Below are 16553 nucleotides of genomic sequence, written 5' to 3'. Positions count from 1 at the left end.
ACATATACATGACATACCTATAGCTGTGGTTTATAAGTATAGCAAGTATTTTACTTGTTGTTTTGTAATATATTATGTAAGTATTATACTTGTACATGCATAAGTGGTTTGTTTGCATAAAACGCCCAAAATTTTTAATTTTGTTAACTATATAATAAATAATTAATTCTTATATTAACAAAATATAGTTCAGTTCAATAAAATATAGAAAATGAATTATTTTAATTGAAAAATTTTGCGTATATCATTGAAAATATTTTCTTCAGTAAAATTTTGATTTTGTATGTTACGAGTTTGTATGACGACCATAGCCTTTAAACTCATTACTACAAAGTAAATTAAAATTTGTTCTACATGTGTATACAGTGAAATTGCATCTTTAGACCGAAAACCAACCATACCGAAATTATGGCCATAATTTTGTTTTGTGTAATTTAACTAATTTTACCATTTTATTAGTTAAAAATATTGCCCAAAATATCACAATTCAGGTGGGATTAGTTGTCGCGGCTCCCCGAACGGTACACATAGATGGCCCGTCGTAGTACCGTCGGATCTCTTCTCTTCCGCTTCTCATTCAAACCAACACGAGCTCCTCAAAAACCGTCTCATATCTTTCAATAATCAAATATCACACAATTTAGTCACATTTAAATAATTCTCGATCTCTAAATATCGTGTACAATAATTTCTTTAATTAAAAAACAAACATAATTGTGTAACCTTTTTGAAAGTAATTGAAAAATTCTTGTTAATCTATAAAGTTACATTGTCTAATTACTCGTTGTATAAACAATAAGTAACTTAAAATTAAATCAGTTAACTTTCTCTATATATACAATAATTGTATAAACTTTTCTACAATTCAACAATTTCTGTTTTTAATTTATCACTTGTTTAGTAACTATTTACTCCATAATACTGAAGTTGTATTTTTTTTTTATCATAGAAATTTAAAATGAGAAAAACTTTTCAATTTTCATTCATAGTTCAAAAATATGTACTTCATTTTTATCCTATTAAAAGAGGGTGTATCTCTTTTTCATTTTGTATATATATGTATGTAATATTTATGTATATTCATGTATATTTATGTACACGTTTTATAGAGTTTATTTAAGTTTACTAGTAATTAATTAAAAAAAAATATAAAATTGTTTTGAAAAATCTCTTATGCACAGAGTCAAAGTTTCTATAAAGGATTTACGAACAAAAAAAAAAGGAAATATTTTTTTTTTTTGAATTTTTGTATTTTACATTTCTAAAACAAAACTATTTTAAATTAAAATATTTCAAGTGTTATATAATCAAATTATATAATAATAGTACAATAACCTTTTTTCTTTCCTATATATATATATATGAATTCTATATGATCAAATATATGCGCATACAATAATAATGTGTGTATGTTAAATTTGCATTGAATGCATTTATATTATAGATTATGTGCTTTTAATTTATGTACATAATGTGTGTATTGAGAGTGTGTTCATGATAAATACTATAGAAATGAATTGAATGAACTCGTGATTCAATATAGTTTATATATATATATATATGTATATGTGATAATTTAAATTCCATCTATAGCAAATTTCCTAAAGGAAAGTATAATGAAAAATATTTCATTAATAGACAGCGTAGACTCAGTTTAAAAATAAAAAAAGGTCACTTTGTACAGACGTTTGAGTATAAAAGCACTTCATAGTTTTTTGTTTCATTAAAGATAAATTTATAGTTTTTTTTTTTTTTTGATTTTAATAGAAAGCATTTGAGGATTTTATTTGAAAGAATTGAAACCATTTGTGTATATTTTAAAAGCAGAAGCTAATACAAGCGTATTTTTGTGTTGATATTTTGTAAATTGGTAATTTTTGGAAAAGTTTATTAATTAAAATTATTGATGTATAATGAAATTTAACCACACATAATGGCAACTCTTATATTATTTTTTTTATTAATAATAGTTTTATATATTTGAAAGAATATCTGAAAGATATTGACTGAAAATAATGGTTATATATCGTTTATGCAAGGTTTCTGCACTGTAATTTTATTAAATTCTGAAATGTGACGAAACAACTATTAAAGTTTTGTAGCAGCTACCAGAAAAAATCAAGAAATCTTGAAACAAGTCTTATCACACATAACAGCCCCATAATAATATAGTTGCATTTGCGAAATTTCTATATTATAGCTTCAATAATTTCTGAGATATAGTTAAAAAATTTTGAAGTTATAAGCAACATTGCTAACCATTGCTCCAAAATATATCCAATTTAAATAGGGTTCCGCTAGCATGTTAAACAAAAAATTTTGCATAGTTTTAGGATTATAAAAAATTTATACCCCTATTATGGATTAATTTTGTTTAAAATTTAATTATAATTATGACGAAATTATAAATCCTTTTGTATTTTTTCTTATCAACTAATGTGTATTGTAACTAAAAATCTGTTCTTTAAAAAATTATTTGGTTCCCAGTAAAAAATTATTGTAAAATTTTACTTCAATTTCGCATATCAGCATAACATCACCAAATAAAATAAATTTTAAAAAATTTTTTAATTTATTATGTGAATCAAAAATTATTCAAAAATATTGGTATTAAAATCTGTGATGTATATCAGATAGTATAAAATTCAATTACAATTACAAAGACTTACGAGTAAATATATCTGTAATATACTCAATATTTGAATGCCTATGTTATTGGTTGTTAAAACATTTATAACAAGAACCATTTTACTATTATGTATTTTGTTTACACATACGCGTTTGTGTATTCACACAAACATATACGCTTAACCACTTTTATTTCTATTCTGCATATTCGATTATTCCTTTAAATAGAAGGAGGGTACTTACATATTGTATAGCAAAAAAAAAAAATATATTCAATTCAAAAGAGAAATTTGTTGTGGAAAACCAAAACTGGGTATGTCCAATTTTTCAATTTTTCAATTTATTGAAATTTTAAATTCTAAATTATTTTTTTTTTATATTCTATCACCGTTTCGAGTACTTACTGTAAGGAATCTCGAATTTATGGTAAAATAAATAAAAAAAAGTCTTAATATTTTTTAAAAAATTAAAATTAAGTAGCGTAACGGGTTAACTAATTAAGTAGCGTTAACATTCTGAAAATTCTGTACAATTATTGACACCCTGATTGTGCATTTTAATATTTTAATTTAATATTTGATAAATTTGAGTAAAAGATTATTAAAAAGAAATACTCAATTTATATTATTTACCGATGCTTAAATTTTTATAATTCTGCATGAAAGAATTCCATGCGATATATCGTTTAAGGGTATCAATAATTGTACCCGTTACCCTATGTAATTTTATGCATATTTTGTTAAAATTTGGTCAATGTAGCTTATAAAAAATTATTTCCAAAGTGATAACTAAAATGTTATGGCTTGTTTCTGAACATAAACTTTTTTCAAAACCCATTTTTTTTTCGAATTAGACAAATTTTTCATTAAAATCACAGAAAAATTTTCCATTTTAGTTTCATATTTTAATTTTTAAAATGCTATGCACAGATTTACCATTCCGTTTTTTTTTTCCTACATATTTTATTCATAATTCGTCTTCATATTGATTTGGGAATTTGAAAAAGAAATGTGTTTTTTCTTTCTTGTGTTGTTCTTACATATTTGCTATTATAAATGGACATAAATCCGTATATATATATAGGTACTTGTAATAAAATATTTGTAATATTCTTTCATGTTTTTTTTTCGTTTTTGGGTTTGCCTTGCAATCAATGACCTTATCCTTTCCTTATCTGTTTTTGTTTTCCTTTCTTATATGTTTTCTATCTTTAAGTTTTCGTTTTATTTTTTTTTTATTTTCTTTTAAAGTACCTGACTTCATTTTGTATTCTTTTTTTCTTTTCGCCATTCTTTACAAACATTTTACCATTTTTCTTTTTAGTCTTTTGCATTTTTTTTTTGCTCCCTATTTTTTGAAAGAATTAATTTATACTTATGCAAACATATTGTATAATATGTGTGTGCATATATGGCATATCTAAATATTATTATAATAGAAAGAGAGAGAGAAAAGGAAAACACACAAGGCAAAAAACACAAAAAATAAAAAGAGAACACTGAACTAGACCAAATTTATAGTTCAGTAATTTTATCACCTCGCTGAACATATACAAAATCGATCCTTCTACTTTATTTAAAGGTATACCTATAATATTAATACATGCAAATGTGGATATGTGTATATTATCGAAATATGTGAATATATGTGTGTTTATGTATGTAAAAGTAAAAATTCAAAAAATCAAATATTCATTTTTGTCAATATTTTTTTTTCCTTTATAAAAAAAAGAATCCTCATAGAATAGAGCTAGTCAAAGCACATAGTAAAATCAAATAAGGGAGAAAAAAAAAACAGAAAAAGTATACAGCAAAATAGGTAGCAAAAAAAATAAAAATTCCTCAAATTACACAAAGGTCAATGGCATTTGACTATAATAACGGTATAATAGGAAAACCTCTATATAGGCTCATTTTATATTTCTCTCTTATTTTTTGTTCTGCCTTATTTTGTATGTGTATACAAAGCTTTTTATTTTCTACTTCTTTTTTTTAAGCTTTTCATATGATTCATTTGTTAAAAATGGGAAAAACGACAACGAAAAGAAAGCAAATGGAAAAAAATAGAAAAAAATAGAAAATTAAACTAAAAAAAACAGAGTAGAAAAGAACAAAAAAAAAGAAAATTCTGGGTTTAAAAAAAAGAAAGGAGCAAAATGACGACAATGATGAAACAAAATAACAACGAAAAAATTAAAACATAGGAAAATTTTTTTCTCTTGTAAGCTTTCATTCTACTTTTTTCTATATTATATTCAATGGATTTAAAATGATATGAGCAAATTCTCATATTTGTTTGTTTGTTTATTCCTTGGTTAGTTGATATTTTTTTTTCCACTATATTTCCATTTTATATTTATGATGCCTTTGAGCTCAAAAAAAAAAATATAGAAGCAAATAGGAATAAAACATAAGTTTCAATAGTGGTTTTGTATTCTTTTTTTTTAATTTTCTGTTATACAATCATACAATCATATTATATACACCACAGTTAAGGTTTAGGATTACTAAATATAGTGAATTTTTTTTTCAACAATTTTTACTGTAATATATTCCTTCTACTTAATTTTTATATAATAAATATATATATATATATATATATATATGTGTGTGTAGAAGATTATTGTATGGGATATACGTATGAGGTAAATATAAACCATAGAGACTATTATAATATAATATTTCACTTCCTTATTTTGTATATAGTATGATGAGTTTTTTGTTCTTATTTTTCATATATTTTGTATATATACATATGTACATGTGTGTATATATGAGATGAAACCATAATAATAATGAAGTTTTTATAATAATATATTAATAGAAAATTAAGGATTAAAATACGTTAAAGTATGATATATATATATATATATATATACGTATATTTATATATGTATATTGTATTGTCGGCAGTCTTATATACACATATTTTATATTAAATTTTTAATTCCATTTGACGACTATATTTTTTTTTGTTTTTAAAATAAAAGTTTTGAATTACATATGTATTTAAAAAATTATAAAAGGCGATTTAAAAAGAAGAATTATATATATATATAAATATATATATATATACATATATATATATATAATATATATATATATATATATATATATATGTATAATATATATTATATTATATATATATATATATATATTATAATATATATAACTTAAACTTTGTATTAAAAATATGAAAAATTTAATTTTAAAATCATTATGTAATTTTCGATTTTTTTATGTACGACATCTTTTGAAATTGCATTAAATTTAATCTTTGAATTGTACATGTATTCTTACCCGATTTTAAAAAAATTTCTAGAATTATACCATATGAAACTATGGAATTATATTACAGACTCTCTTCAATTTTATCTCACATTTCTAAACACAGCTAGCTATATTGTCTCTCCGGAGAGATATAAGGTCCCTTGTGCGACTCAAGTCCAGCTTTGGCCACAGCTTCCTCGTCGCGTTACACATTGTTGCATTTTTTCGTCTGAGTATTAGTGGTCCACTGCCTCGTTGCGTAGCAATAGGTTATGGATGATTTGAGGTATGCTCAGATTCTCTTTTCCAGATAAAATCCCGTCCGATGTCTCGTAAGCTCGTTTGTCTTACAATTCCCCGAAATCTCACTGTATCCCGTAACCAAAATCAAGCTTATCTCGAACTGCCTCGCTATATTGTTAAGAGACGACCTATACACTAATAACATTTGTAAAAACTTTTTGTTGCACTTAATGTGTAGGCTGTACTCTATAGATTTTCTGAAAGAATGTGTTTTTTACATACATTAATTATCAATTTAAAAAATTGTTGTGACTGAAAAAGTTTAATTCATTTAGACTTTGTTCATATTTAAAACACTTTGTTTATAGTTCAAATTTTAGCCTAACTTTATTTTCAAATTCAGGAGCTCTTTTGAAACAATTTCAATTTAGAATAATTTTTGTTGTTAGAAGTCTTAATTTTGCCTTCATCATTATCTCAAAACATATAGTGACATCTTCTTTTCCAATTCTACTTCAAAAAAACAAAAACATAATTTTTTGATTTTGTGTTTTTTTACGAATTCTTTTATTTATTTTTGTTAAATTTTTTGTTTTTGTCATAGGATGATTAAATATAAAACATATATAAAATAAAAGACAATGGAATTTATTGCAAGAGACATGTGGTATTTTTTGCATCTACGTATAGCAAAAACATAACTAATGCCATACAGAAGAAAAAGAAAATTGAGAGTCATAGAAACAAACAAAAAAATGAATCGTTTTTTGAAAGGAAATATTGTAGTTTTTGAATTCATTTGTTATATTTTCTTTTTTTAATTCTCTTCCTCTATACACATTCAAAAAAATAATTAGAATAAAAACTAAAAAAGAGGAACTTATTCCATTATATAACTTTTATATACATGTATAGACAATTGTCACAATTAATTTTTGTCTATAAAAATTATTATTTATTTTTTAAGTAGATTTAGAATGAATGCCTAAATTTTGAATGCCTTGCACAGATCAATGAACTTTAAAATTAAAATTCGGTTTATTTAATTCTGATTTTCATATATTTAATAATTAAATTGGAAAAAAAAAAGTTATTTTGATGTTGCTATAAAAATTTTTATGAAGAGCATTTAACCCTAATATGCCAATTAAAAAATAATCACACATTATACGTTTACCCACACAAATTACCCAAAACTTTTTATTTATAAAATATGTTATGTAAAATATTCATTTTATGTTTTTGTTTTTTATTTTTGTTGTTTTTCTTTATTATTTATATATATATTTTCAAAATTGGAGATAATTCACCTGCGGGCACCGGATTAGGGTTAAAAAATTTAACAAAATTTATGGAAGAGATGAAAATTTAAAAGCATAATTTTGTTATTATTAAATTGCATATTATTGTTAGAATTAAAAAAAAAACGCAAATTAAATTTTTGCTTGAATTAACACCCTTACGTAATTTATTAATTACATTTCTACAACAATAAATAATTATTATAGAAAAAACAAAAATTACACTGCACCCTATTTTAACTTTTCACATTTCTTTTCTAGATTTTTGTAGGGATTGATTTTGTTTTTTTGAATTTTATTATTTCAGTAAAATATTATAATAATTAAATAAAGAAGAGCCTGCACTTCAATTTTAACTTGGAAAATTTTCTTCTGTGCTATAAAAGAGGAGTATAGGTTTCAGTTTTCCAGCCAGCTGTTTGCCATGGCATTGAATATGCCATTTTTCTAATAATTTTGTTTATTATATTGAGTTTTTTCTCATTATTCTCATATGTATTTTATTTTAAATTATTTGCCCAAACTACTCACCTTCTTAAAAAGAGTGAGTAAATATGAGAAATTTTCTTCTCACTTTGTGAGTAAAAAAAATATTTTTCCCACCTGGTGAGTAAAATGATAAAAGAGTAAGATTGCAATTATTCAATATTAAATTTTTTAAATTTTAAATTTAAATTTATAAAAAACAAAAATAAAAATTCATAAAAATACAAAAAATACGACACATAAATTTTTACTCTTTTTTGTTTTTGTTAAATAATTAAAATGTTGAAGAATTAAAACAGAATTCATTGAATTCATTTTGAATTTTTAAAACAAATCTAAAAAAATTAAATAAAAATAGAAGTAGTTTAGAAGTGTGCTACTAAATATTTTACTAGAACTAAAGTAGATATTTTAATATTTTTTTTCTCTTCTTCTTTTACCCATAAAATATTTTTTTAATATGGACTAAATTAAAAAATACTCTTGTATATTTAAAAATGAATTTTTTATAAAAAAAAAAGACTTACTCCATCTTTTTTTTTGTTTTTGTGCATTTTCATTTCTAAAAGCACTACTTATCATTAATTTTTGTATTTTGTTGAATTCAAGAAATGAGAAAATAAATAAGATGAAAAATAAATAAACAATATAACACGAGAAAAAAAATTATGTTTTCTTTTTGATATATAATAAGGATAACAACATTCAAAAATACCATATAAAAAAAAGAGAAAAGCAAACACCGAAAATATGAAATCCCACAAGTTTTCTGCCTTTGCATTTACACACATAAACTAACATTGTACATAGAAAAAAGAAACGGTAAAATTTAAGAACTCTTTATTTTCTCTTTCTCTTTTTATTATTTACATTGTAATGAAATAATTTCGAAAAAAATATTTTACAGGAAAACTTTAATTTTTAGAGTATTCAAGTATTTTAAATTTAATTAAAAAACATTTTTTTTTTGTTGAGCATAATGAATAAGAGAAGTAAGAAGTATATTAAGGGCAGGTACTCCTTATTCATTAAGAGAAGAAATCTCTTTCTCCTTTTACAATAACAATTTCTATTCTGAATGTTAATGTGATTGTTTACATAGAGTCAGTAATGAATGTTTAAAATAATAGGGTCAATAAACTTTTAACAATTTATGTTTTATACTTTTATAATGAAAGTTTGGACCCTCTTTTAATAAAGAAATAATTAAACTTTTGACATAAAATTAAATTTTTATAAATTTTTAAAATTTAAAAATTTTTACCCTATGTTTTGAAATAAAATAAATTTTTTAATTAAAATATTTAAAGTTTTTTAATAAGTTTTAATTTATTTCTTTATATTTTTATTTATAGACTGTGAAAATTTAATTCGTAAGATGCTAGTATTAGATCCAACCCGCCGTTATACAATTGAACAAATAAAACGTCATCGTTGGATGATGGCTGAAGTAATGGAAACACCAGTTGTATCAGAAATATCAGCAACACATCCTGGTGGTACATCATTAGTTGAACCAAATGAAGATATATTAAGAATAATGGCAGAATTTGTTGGTATTGATCCACTTAAAACGAGAGAAAGTCTGAAAGTAAGTTTATTAATTTTGAAAATAAAGCTAAGATCTAAACCAAAAAAAAATAATAAAATTACATATTTTTTTTTTTTTTTTTTTAATTTTTCTCTTTAAATATAGAAAAATAGTTATGATCATATAGCTGCAATTTATTTATTATTACAAGATAGAGTACGTACACGTTCTTTATCACAAGATAATACAAATTCAATATCACATATGACATCAACATCGAATTTATCAATGGGATTAGGTGTAGTACATCCAAATGCTATTACAAATTCAAGTGGTAGTACTGTTGTTGGTGCTATTAGTAATCAAGTTGGTAAACATCCACATGCCTTAGATTCACAACGACGTCGACCAAGTACAATAGCTGAACAAGCAATGCGTAAATTAGGATTAAATTCAATTGGTGCTAATTTACATACAGCTAGTGGTGCTGTTAGTCGAGATGGCCGTGAAACATCATTATCACCAAGACATCATCATCATCATCATCATCAACATCATCAAAATCATCATCATATACAAAATACAGCAATATCATCATCAAGTAATAATGATCGTGGTTCATGTATGTTAGGAAGTGTTATGTTAGGAACAAATTTATCTGGATATGATCATAATTCAATGATGTTAGTACCAACTGGAATGATACCATTACGTGATACTAATATACGTGAACAAACATCACATTATAATCGTGATATTAATTGTACTACTAATATTGGAAGTGGTGGTAATGTTATTACAAGTGGTGGTAACGGTAGTTCTATTATTGGTGGTGTATCACATCATCATCAATATTATCGTGGTTCCTTAATGTATAATAATAATTCATCATCAAGTAGTCCAAGTAATAATATTAAATTAACAGCAATACCTTCGTCAGCATTTTTAGCAACAAGAGAACGTGAATGTAATTCACCATATTCTGGTGGTAATAGTGCAAGTGGTAGTGGTAGTAATGTGACACCATTATTAAGAGAAAGTAATTCATATTTATCACGTGATTTATCACATAGAGTCCCATCGAATCGTTTATTATCGTGTGGTATCGATCAAAGAATATTAAAACAAAGTTCAGAAGATTGTCGAAGACTCTTGCAACAGGTAAGTTGTTGTAAGATACATTATTTTTTTTCTTTTCTTTGAAAGAAGCTTATGTTGTAGACATCCATGTTACCTTGTTTTGAGTTTCATTTCAAAATAAACAAAAAAAAAAATCTCTTTCACATTATAATTTGTAAGAGGTGTTGGAAAAGAATATGTTTAAAATCAAATAAATTTAGAAAATTTCATTGGTGTGGTGTATGAGTTGAATTCCGTAATTGAACAATGTATACATGGTGAATAGAATAGTTTTTGTTTTTTTTTTCATTCACTGGCCGAAATTTGAGTAAAATTTATGGACTACAAAATCATTCAAAAAATCATCGTTCGTAATTTCCATGTCCCGATTATTGGTCAAATTTTAAACCGAAACATAGAACGTAAAACCACCATTTTGTAATATCAAAAATTAAATGTAAATCATGTGGACTAATTAATCCCAAATTTAACATACTAAACTATAATCATATTGAATTGCATAAATATAGCTTTAATTTTTTTTTATACTAACAAAAGTTTCTAATAAATTTTAATAACTAACATTCTTTTCCAACGCCATTCTATACTTAATCATTATATACAAAGACAAATATATATATATCAACTTCTTTCAAAGTAGTAATTTTTTTTCTTCATACTTTTGCTAAGAAAATTAAAAAAAAAAAACAAAAAACAAAAATGCAATAGTAAATATCAGAAAAAAAAAATAATTTAATATTTAAGGCTACCGCTATATCAGATCCATCACGTAGTTTGGTATTATCTTCAATAAATCCAATGGATGCAATTCCACCGACTGTACCATCGGTTCATTCATCATTAAATTCAACAAGTGGAGGTTCTTTAGCTATTGGTAGTGGTGTTGTTAATGCTGGTGGTGGTAGTAATAATAGTAATAGTGGTGGCGGTAGTGGTGGTGGTGTTAATGTTGGTATTAATATTGGTATTGGTGCTAGTAATAGTCTTGATCCAACAATAAATAAAACTCATCAACCATTAACTCCACATAGAAGTTTAACATCATCAAATAGTTTTGATTCAAAATCAAGTTTACCAGTTAGTGGTGGTTCAGGTGGTAATAATACTGGAGGACATCATTTACATCACCACCATCATCATCATCATAGTAGTCATCATTCAAATTCAGTTGGAACTGGTGGCGGTGGTAGTAGTTCAGGTTCATCATCACATCATCATGGTAATCTACATCATCAGCATTCAATGCCAGTACCATCATCGGGATTTTTTACTATGTCTGCTGAAGCATCAAAACTTTTTCACACATTACAACAGAGTCCTTTACCGTTGGTTTCACTTGATGTAAATAATTTTTTAGAATTAAATGTATCATAGATTTTTTTTTGTCTTCTTACCCTCGTTTAAATTTGTTTTTTTCTTTGATTTTTTGTTAATAGTTTAAAACATAGTATGTTATTATTTTTTTTTTGCTATAATTATAAAACAAATTGTTTCTTAGTTGAAAGTATAATATTTGTAATTTGTTATTTATATATGTTTGTTCTATCAACTTTTAACTAACCAGTTGTTGTAAATTATTTTTTTTTCTAGTTTTTTTTTTTTGGGAAATTAACAATGTTGAATTCATATTTCATTATTTAAAGCAAATTATTAATTTATTTATATTTTGTAATATAATTTTAGGCGAGAGCATCAACTGAATCGGGGGGTCGTTACTTGTCTCAAATAAATCAAGATAGCGGCAGTCATTTATATAATAGTAGCAGAGGTGCAAGCAGTAACTATAATAGTAGTGGAGGAGGTAATCCTGGCATAGGAAATTTAAATACGCAATCAAGTGATGTGAGACATTGTGATACTATTGGCTGTGGGAAAGATAAAATTACAAATTATAGGTATATTTTAATATAAGATATTAAGTATGTATTACTTCTTATTGTTATGTAAAAGTTCGAAACCCATAACTTAGTATTGAAATTTTCAATTTATTATTTAAGCTTCTTTATTATGAAGTAAGTTTTCGGAGTAAGTTTCATAACGCTGCAATTTCGACTACAATTTCAGTTATTTTTTGATTTCAAATTCCCTATAGGCAAAAAATATTTTGTTATTTAATTTTCTAGTTTACCTGTAACTACAAGTCCGATTCTGACTTTGATTCTAGCTCTGCTTCTAACCGGAGTTCTGTCTCTGACTCTGGCTCTAACTTCTTTGTTACTCGTAGCCTGAACTCCAATAAAGTATAAACTGCGTTAATTCATATTTCATATTAAATTAAATATCTGCCAATATAAAAAATATTTTTTAACTTTTGCATTATATATAAAACATGCCCATATTAATTAAAATATTTTATTAATTTTCATTTTAGTGAATATACTCGCAATAATCCTTCCTATAAGGAATACTTAAATAATTTAACATCATATAGCTATTTACAAACCTTGGAAAATGAAAATTCTAGTAATTTACATCCGCGTTATTCACAAATAACTGCCCAATATAGTTCGAGTACCGATGAAGGTTGTGATACTGACCATGGAGGTGAGTTAAAAGGTGAATGGCAATAGAAATTAATTTATTGTAGTTTTTTTTTTAAATCTTTTTTCTAAAAATTTCGAAAAATCAAAAAAAAAAATTAAAATTATTTGTAGATGTTCAATATTATCCTTAAATACCATAAAATAGTTAATTATAAAGCAAAAAAAAAGAATAAGAATAATGTGAATGCTTTAAAAAACATTTTTTATTAATTTAGAACGAAAACAAAAAGAATATAAAATTAATTAGAAAAAATCAATTCTTATACAATTCATTTTTTTATTTCTAAGTTGAATTTAAAAATAATTTTAAAATAAGAAATGCCTTAGAGAAGATAAATTCAAAATTATAGAACAGACAGAAAGTTTTCATATAAAATTTAAATGAATATTTGAATGAATGTTATCGTAAAATATTTTACGAGTTCATGATAAATTAAACAAATTATATTCTGCCGAGATACTTTTTTAACTAACCTTTTCTACCATAGAAATAAATTCAAAATTGTAATAACATTTTTATAGATATACGCTAACACAATTCCGGAATAAATTTTTAAACTGAATTGTTCATAATTAAACTGTATCGTAATTTCCGTAATTTAAATGAACTTTTAAGACTATCAATGTGCAGTTTTTGTCTCAATCACTAAAAGACTTCAATAAAAGACTAAAAAAAATTTATGAGCTAATATACAATTTGACTTGACATTGAAATTTGCGGGAGTGCATTGTATTACAATATAATTAAGCTTATAAATTTCACTTGTAAAATGATGTAGAATTAATACTATGTAATATTGATTCCAATGTCACAGTTAACTATACAAAAGTCTAAAATCTTAATAAAATGAGAATCATGAACTTGTATTAAATTTAACGGAGCATTATAATATTGACAATCAAATTGATTACCATAAAAATCTATTGTTAAATATTATGATTCCAATTATTTATAAGATTAAAAAATAAAAAAATGAATTTACAAAAATATAAACACAAATAATTTCTATATTATATAAATGTATACTCTACTATTCTCAATTAATAGAAGACTGATTAAAAATTCAGTCTTCTATATACAAAATAAGGCTTGTTTCAACTACATCAATTTAGTCTCAGTGAAAAATCAAATATAAAAATGCTATGTATAAAAAAAATATGTTACTAATTTGTGCAAAATTTATCAAAAAAATTTCATTACCATGGCAATACCGTGTATATTACTTTTTTTGATTAAATGAACGCTACCCAATTGAGTTCAGTTGCATTTATCCCAATGTATGGTATGATTCAAATAAATTAATATTTCTTTTACTAAAATGTTTAATTATTTCTAACTGAATTGATGTATGGGAATCAATCTACTAAATATCATAATTTGTATACATGTACAGTTATTATTAAAAATATTTAATACATATATATAATTTTATTCATATATATAAATGTATAGTAATTAAGGCATCTTTCATCATATAATTAAATCTAGGCTTTGTTAATTAATTATTTATTTAGTTTCGTTCTTTGTAAATTTTTTGTTTGTTCCATGGAATTTGCGCTATGTGATTAAATTTTCTTTTTAATATATAATAATTATAAATATACTTGTTGCTATAATATATTTTTTTTGAAATTTTTATTGTGGAAAAAATAGGAACTTCTTTTTTTTTTTGCCATTTGATTCTATCTTTTTTAAATGTTGATAAATACACACTCAAAATTATTTACCGATGAATTCTTTTCGATAAAAATTGAGTTTACGTTATGTTATTACAAGAATAATTTGTAAGGGTATAAGGTTTATTTTTCTATAATAAGCTCTATACTGTTATTTTACTATAATAAATTGAAAAAGAGAATTAATTTTCTTTTAAACATGTCGAATTCTCATTTATTATCAAAACGAATTTTTCGATATACTTGGACTTGATAATTTTTCCTTTTGTGTTGTTTTAAATTCCTTTTAATTTAAATTGCATAATTATATTATTTAGCAAAATAATTTTCATCAACATTAATTAATAAATTTATTAAAATAAAAAAAAAATAAAATGAGAAAAACCAAACAAGAATGAAAGAATTATTAAATTATGTAGTTTAGTTTTTTTTTTCACCTCAATTAACCAATTGAGTTTTTAATATTGAGAACAAAAAAATGATTGTACTAATTGTGTGGTAAATTTGATTTTGCTATTTATTTTTTTTAAATAATTCAACTATAATTTTAAAATTTATATATTTAATAGAAAAGTAATTTATATATATACATACAAATGTTATGTATATATATATATAAATGTATTAGACAGTTTATATATATAAAAAAATTTTCACCAAATTCGACATACCTGCAAACTCACCATGATTCTTATAAAATATGCGCTTTGTTTTTAATTGTTTTTATTTTATTTTTTTTTAATTTTATCAATTCAAAAACAATTTTTTATTTAATTTTAATTTTTTTTTATTGCCAAATTTATTTTCAAAATTAAAAGAAAAAAAAAACTACAATACATTTATAATCCCTTATTTATTTTTATAATTAAATACGTACTTAAAAAGATACTTTATTATATTTAGAAAAAAAAATTAAAATATTTTTACACATTTTTCTATTTATTTATTATTTACTTCTTGTTTTTATTACATTTTCGTTTCATTTTTTCAAAAATAAAAATATAATTTATATAAATATATATATCATATATATATAACAAATATATTTATATATATATACACACAAATATATATATATATATATAATAAAACTCGTTTTGGTTTCCGTCACACACACGTTAAAAAAAATTATTCAATCAATTTGTCCTCCTCACAAAAATTCAAAAAATTTTACAAAAAAAAAACCAAATCACAAAAAAAAAAAAAATTTTATTAAAAAAAAAAAACACACAAAAAAAATTATGAAACTAAAAATTAGAAATGGATGAAACACCTTCCACAGTTCCAACACCAATACAACGTCTCAATTCATATGCCAGTAGTAGTTCATCCAGTGGAGTTGTAACAAATTTTCATTCAAAAAGTTTAAGTCAAAATTTAAGCTGTGAATCATCACGCAGTAATTTTTCAACATTTGAAAGTTTAGATCTAAATCTATCGGATTGTAGTGATTTAGCTGGTAGTTTACCATCATGTGCAACAACAGCAACTGTTTCAACCGAAACTGATTCAGCTACAGTTATTAGTTCAACTTCATTACATCCATGTGTTTATGTTTCGTTATCAGCAAAATCACCAAATTCATTTACCCGACACAATCCAATGAATATTAATGGTGCAGGACATTTAAATTTAAATGGTAATAATAGTAATCAACATCATCCACATCATAATCAAAAACGGTGTCGTGCAATAACAAGATCACCAGTTGATTTTAGGTGAGTTTTTTTTTTTA

At 23.7% G+C, this 16553-nt stretch overlaps 1 protein-coding gene across 5 annotated transcripts in view; it reads left to right on the top strand.

Moving 5' to 3' along the window:
- LOC129618455 (serine/threonine-protein kinase par-1) overlaps positions 1–16553 on the top strand; it is a 140958-nt gene that overhangs the window by 118058 nt on the left and 6347 nt on the right. Inside the window, exons 8-13 of one of the 5 annotated variants that reach the window (XM_055533208.1) lie at positions 9283–9518; positions 9624–10619; positions 11343–11939; positions 12282–12493; positions 12970–13142; positions 16101–16536. In XM_055533208.1, the coding sequence (XP_055389183.1) occupies positions 9283–9518; positions 9624–10619; positions 11343–11939; positions 12282–12493; positions 12970–13142; positions 16101–16536 (2650 nt within the window). Of the gene's footprint in view, positions 1–9282; positions 9519–9623; positions 10620–11342; positions 11940–12281; positions 12494–12969; positions 13155–16076; positions 16537–16553 lie in introns of all 5 variants that reach the window. The other 4 variants (XM_055533206.1, XM_055533207.1, XM_055533205.1 and 1 more) reach the window with 4 other exon arrangements.

The sequence above is a fragment of the Condylostylus longicornis genome, unplaced genomic scaffold, assembly GCF_029603195.1.
Source record: "Condylostylus longicornis isolate FDR11 unplaced genomic scaffold, ASM2960319v2 ptg000006l, whole genome shotgun sequence".
In the NCBI taxonomy this organism is placed as follows: domain Eukaryota; kingdom Metazoa; phylum Arthropoda; class Insecta; order Diptera; family Dolichopodidae; genus Condylostylus; species Condylostylus longicornis.
The sequence above is the reverse complement of the archived record's forward strand: the minus strand, read 5'-3'. Positions and strand labels throughout refer to the sequence as shown.